Genomic DNA, 5,813 nt, shown 5'->3' with positions numbered 1-5,813 from the left:
ATTAAAATTTTTTTAATAATTTTTTTTTAATAAATAATTCACAATTGTTGTAATAAATATTTTTTTAGTAATAACAACACGATAAGTTAACAGTCGAAAAACTTTAAAATATGTTGTTTTTAGAAATGCAAAAACAAATATACATCCAAAAACATTAATACTGGCCCAAATACATACCCGTGCAATTTTGCACGGGTTTAAAACTACTTATTACTTACTCCCTCCATTCAACTCCACATTACAAGTTTGTTTTTTCACGTTTGCCAACGCGTGTTTTACGCGGTAAATACCTTTAACTACATATTTGCAAAAATTATAAAAGTTAGATATTCTTAATGTGCTCCTAAAGACGAATCAAATAAGATCTCACATGAATATATTTTCACTTATATATTGAGAGAAAATCGACATTGAATGTTCACTTGTAAATAGTGTACAAAAGAGAAACTTGTAATGTGGAGTTGAATGGAGGGAGTATTATTATTATTATTGAAGAGAGGGTGAAAATGCATTGGCAAGAAAGAAAGGAGTCCAAAAAGTTGACTGCGTGAGGTTGAAGAGTGAGTGAGAGAGACCCAAGATCTCCCTTCCAACTTCCATTGCCATAAAACTATTGAAACTCAACCCCTAAAAACAAACCTCAATTTCATTCCACAATCAAAGAAATTGAAAGATGATGTCTGGAAATTACACTTCAATTGACAATCAAAAAGTCTCCGGATCTGTTCCTGTATTAATTCGCTCTACTACTACTACTACTACTACTACTACTTTTACATTGCTATCAATCTACATTATTCAATTACATTTCCAGATCTCTTACTCATTTCTCCTTTGTTTTTGCAGGCTGTCTCTGATTCCACTCATATTCCTGTTAAATTCGCTGGTAATTCTTCATTTCCAATTTATTAACTTTCACTTTCGAATTCTATGGTGTTTGGATTTGTAATTAATTATTCATCTGAATTGTCAAAGTAGAATCCAATCTTCAGACATTTCCGCCGTCCGAAACTCAAGGGAAGATCTCCGGTGGTTACAAGCCTCCTCGTGATGCTGATGGTATTTTCTTCTTCATTTTCAGCTCCTACTCTTGTTTTACATGTTTGAATTTGTCTGCGTTTTGCCCCTAAAATTTTCAATCTGTGTTTTTGCCCCTCTTTGCTTCAAAATCTTGGCTCCGCCACTGTAAAGTCGTCATCAAGTTCAATACATAGTTTTATTGTGATTATCTCAATAGTATGCTGTAGTTCTACGGCAATGTGAAACTTATTTTCTTGGATGTATAGTGCATCTTGGACTGTCCATGGATATTGGGTGCACAGTTAATGCCTTATCTGTCGTGTCTTTTAGACATTGTGGTACTGTTACGGTAAAAGATCTAGATGGAAGGCACGTCCTTCAATGATCTGGTTTCCTTGGGTGTAAATATAGTGGAACCCAAGTGGGAGACTGTTTGACCTGTACCTGTGTGAATAGTGAATACATACAATTTTGCTTTGAACATCACTTTTATTTTGGGACAGCTATCAGTTTATCAATGTTTGCTGCCAGTCAGGGGTGATTCTCTACCCGGGGGGAGCTGAATGTTGCAGTAACTGACACTTTTAAGTTTTTTTGAGGATAGACACAAAATACCAGAAGGACATTGTTTTAGACAATATAACTTCTTCATTAGTATCAATGCTATGCTTGCTTTCATCCAAGTTTTAAGGCACATTTTGAAAGCCTCGTAAAGGGTGTTGCAGATTTTAAGTGCACTGTTGTGCACACCAGTTTGATTATTGTTTTTAGAAGCTCTAGACTGAGATTTTGTTAAACAGAGTTTTGGATGACTGGGTAACCATCAATACTATGTCTCAGAAAGAGTTCTCTCTCCTATCAATACTATGTGCTTTACTTTGTCTTTCTAAGTCAAATGATAGAAATAATGCCTTCTACCAGCGCTTGATAGGGAAAACACCTAAAAGGTCTGGTCATATTTACTCTAGTTATCGGTGCTGATAATTTTCTTATTGCTAAACTTTCAGCTACCAACTAAATTGCTTAAATAAATGACCTACTTACTGGATAAAAACATAAATGTTCTTTCAATAATAGCCCTTGTTTTCCAATTGCCATATTTGTTGAGGTTCTGATTTTCTGAAAATCATCAAGTGCTTCCGTTCATGAGCCACGAGTTTTGTTCCTTGTTCTTCTTGAAATCTATTCTCTTGCTGTTTTCTTTACGTATGTATTGTTTTGTGTCTGTAACTATTGCTTTTACATGTTACTACAGATACATTCTCAAAGCCTGGAGGTGGCTCTGACGAACCCCAGCCAGGTGGTTGGTTTAGTGCTTTCAGTATCGCTGCCTACAAACCATACTTTGATGTTGATACGTCTGATGTCTTGGAGAGAATCAAGGAATCACTTCTTCCATGGAAAGGGACATTTACAGAATTGACCTCCAACAACCCAGATTTGTAAGTTTTGCGGACTATTTATTTTATCTGAGAATCTCAGTGGTCCGCACTCTATTGTCATCTGGCTTAAAGCTCTAAAGTAATGGTATTCATTTAACACATGGATTTGTAAGTTATGGTCTGTTCATAATTTCTCTTTGATACTAGCCAAGTTCAGCTTCCACTCCAGTCTTTGCAGTCTTTATTGCAGTGAGAATTTAAAATAACTTTACTCGTGCAATGATATAGTAGGTGAGTGGTAGATGAGAAGCGTGTTGTGATATCCGGTGGTAAATATATGTTGAAGTGTCGTGTGTGACACTTGTCTACTTGCATATTGAGTGCAACTCTTATCACAGTTCATGATATCAATGGTAAAACTTGAGACGGTATACCATGTTCCTATTGAAAGATTGGTGGCAGAATCTGCAGATCTGTGATTGCTTATCTATCTTAAGGGACTTTCATGCTAATAATGTTTTACTCGTTGCTTCCACCCGGAGTTAAATGTACCTAATATTTGGATATAGAATAAAACTATGTTTGTTGTTGTTGTCGCCGCGTTTTTCTCTCCTTGGCAGTTAGACGCGCAATGAGACCCACTTAAGCATGAATAAATTTCTCATTCTTTTAATCAATTGGCATTTTGGTGTATAAAATGCTTTTTTTGGCTTGGATTTATTGAGCAGGTATGGGCCATTTTGGATATGCACTACATTAATATTCATTGCCGCATCTATTGGTACATTTGTGACATATGTGGCCCACAAGTTACAAAGCAAAGATTGGAATTACGACATCAGTATGGTGACTTGGTCTGCTGGTTTATTCTATGGCTATGTCACAATCGTTCCTTTATGTCTTTATGTGGTCCTAAAGTACTTCTCCGCACCATCTGGCTTCGTTCAACTCCTCTGCTTATATGGATATTCCCTGTTCGTGTTCATTCCTGCCTTGGTAAGTTCTTTCTCTATGAAGGCTCATTATCTAATTCTAGAGTCTTGAAGATGTTACCTTGTCAAATATTGCGAAAATGGAACCGTTAGGTCTTGAGCATCGACCGCCATATGACTTATATTGTCTGACGTTATTCAAGATTTCAAGTAATTGTGTTGCAAGTAGGCATAGGATTCTGATAAAAAAGTGCCCATTAGTGAAGATGGAGTAAATATTATTTCTAACGTTATACAACTCATGAGAGAGTGCTTCTGAAAGGCCCTTTTTGTGAAAAATCACGAGCTGTTTTTTTTTTTAGCAAAAAGACATGCAACTTTATATTTTTTCTCCATAAAACATACAGAGTATTATTAGTTGTCGTAGTGAACCTTCGTTTCTACTTGGGTTTTGAAAGAGTCACAATTCTTTGGCTAACTCATTGATTGGTTGCGCTTCCTGTAATTTGGAGCAGCCGGAGATGCAATTCTTGATTTCAATTATACATGAGTCATTCTAAGCAAAATCTGTATGTTTTTAAACATAAGGGGAAGCGCTGTGTACACCAGTCCCTTACCCGAACTTAGGTGGTTGCCTTGAGGGCATGGGATTCTGTTATTGTTGTTGTAAGGAACTTTAGGTATACTAGTATATCCTTAACCACTTTTTAATTATGTACTCAACTATTCCTATAATCCTGAATTCACTTCTTATTTTATGTCTTCATCAATGATTATTTTCCTAGTTTATTGAGTCATAATGTGGGGAAAGGGTAATCTGTTCAGCATAAGAATACACTCTGAAGACACAAGTACATTTGTGAATTTTCTGTTTGTTAAATTTTTGACGGTTAAATGAAGCTGATAAGAGAAATTCGGTTATGAATGCAGTGTTTGTCAGTGGTGCCTCTGGAAATATTTAGGTGGGTGATTGCAGGGGTGGCGGGGTTTATGTCAGCATCGTTTGTGGCTCTCAATCTCAAGGCCCACATTGCGTCAGCAGGCGAGAGGTGGTTCTTGATTGTAGTAGCAATATTCCTTTTGCAAGTAGCATTAGCTCTTGCACTCAAGATCTATCTATTTACAGTGGCAGTCTAAGTTTGGAGGATTAGTTACAACATAAAAGAGTGGGAGTAAATGTAATAGAATATACCAGTCTCAAACCAACTGTATTCATTCGTTTTTAGCAACATAGGTTGAGAGGAATCGATGGTATTGGTTATTGAGCAATGTTGTTTCGGTGTTGTGCTTTGGCTTTGGCCAGTTTTACCTATTGTAAATTTCAGCTAAGCCAAGAGTACATTTTGTAGTTGAATCAAAAGCTCAATTTGCAAACAATTGTCTTTATTGAAATGCAGATATCGCTCTCTCTCTCTCTCTCCCTCAAAAAAAAAAAAAAAACTCTCTACAAAAACCCTAGCTTCCATCATATTATACACATGGCTCCCATCGATTATCAATCAATCGATGGTAAGCCCCAAAATTGTTTCAAATTTCAATCAATAGTATGCATATCTATCTTTTATTCAATAAAAGTCTCCCTTTTGGTGAGAATCGTTTTTCCGTCCCTTATTTCGGGATTTTTCCATTTATGCATGGGGTTAGTTTCATCAGTAATATAGTCAAGAGTAGTTCGTTGATGGTTTTCAGCGTGTTCTTTCAAAGGATAAAAGTGATTTGTCAACGATCTTTGGAACCAGGTCGAGAGATAAATTTTATCTCATAAATCAAATGAAGGATCCCCTCAAAAAGCTACATGAAGATAGCGATAATAGGGCCATGAAATTGTCGAATCTTTGTTTTGAGATCCCTAGTTTATAAGAAAACTAGTTTGAATGCCCGTGCGTTGCAACGGGTTAATTAACTTATTTATAATGCAAAAAAAAAACGTTATAAGAGTTTAATGTTTACATTATATGTCTAATGATTTGTTTACATATTATTAAAATATCTCTTTCAAAAAAAAAAAATTAATATATACGTGGGTTAACTCTTATTTATAATTATATAATCACCCTACCTTATATTAATCTTTCGATGTGGGACAATTCTACTATTTATAAGTAATATATTCACAAAAATTGGATTTTTTTTTTCTGATTGGGACAATTCTAATATTTATACGTAATATATATTTATCAAATCTGCATTATTTTTCAATGTGGGACAAAGAACATACTCAGAATTACACCATCTTTTTTGCACTTAGTTCGACATCCAACCAGATCTCGAATACCGAATACAGACAATTGCTACTCATTATATCTAATAGTTATATTTAATTTAATAATATGATCAAGTACTCTCCATTAATATTTGTACGTTGTTTTTTCTTCAAAAAAAAAAAAATTAAAATAATTGAGATACGGAAATTTCCCGTAGTACCCCTTAGTTTTGTTAGATTTTCCATGTTACCCCTACTTTTAAAAATCTGCCCATG

General features: G+C 35.1%; 1 protein-coding gene across 1 annotated transcript; it reads left to right on the top strand.

The window, feature by feature from the left end:
• Window positions 1-522: 522 nt before the first annotated feature.
• LOC141637639 (uncharacterized) lies at window positions 523-4,706 on the top strand. Its single transcript, XM_074447112.1, has 6 exons — window positions 523-730; window positions 847-886; window positions 979-1,059; window positions 2,276-2,462; window positions 3,131-3,398; window positions 4,265-4,706. The coding sequence occupies exons 1-6, from the start codon at window positions 674-676 to the stop codon at window positions 4,469-4,471; spliced, it is 840 nt and encodes a 279-aa protein (XP_074303213.1). The 5' UTR covers window positions 523-673; the 3' UTR covers window positions 4,472-4,706.
• Window positions 4,707-5,813: the final 1,107 nt, after the last annotated feature.

This window comes from Silene latifolia, unplaced genomic scaffold, assembly GCF_048544455.1.
Source record: "Silene latifolia isolate original U9 population unplaced genomic scaffold, ASM4854445v1 scaffold_124, whole genome shotgun sequence".
NCBI classification, from domain to species: Eukaryota; Viridiplantae; Streptophyta; class Magnoliopsida; order Caryophyllales; family Caryophyllaceae; genus Silene; species Silene latifolia.
The sequence above is the reverse complement of the archived record's forward strand: the minus strand, read 5'-3'. Positions and strand labels throughout refer to the sequence as shown.

What these genes read in the sequence shown, in the direction of transcription:
- LOC141637639 (XM_074447112.1), top strand. Translation starts at nt 674, where the DNA reads ATGATGTCTGGAAATTACACTTCAATTGACAATCAAAAAGTCTCCGGA. An exon ending in AAGTCTCCGGATCTGTTCCT is followed by an intron (nt 731 to 846) that starts GTATTAATTCGC and finishes TTGTTTTTGCAG; the next exon opens with GCTGTCTCTGATTCCACTCA. An exon ending in TCGTGTTCATTCCTGCCTTG is followed by an intron (nt 3,399 to 4,264) that starts GTAAGTTCTTTC and finishes TTATGAATGCAG; the next exon opens with TGTTTGTCAGTGGTGCCTCT.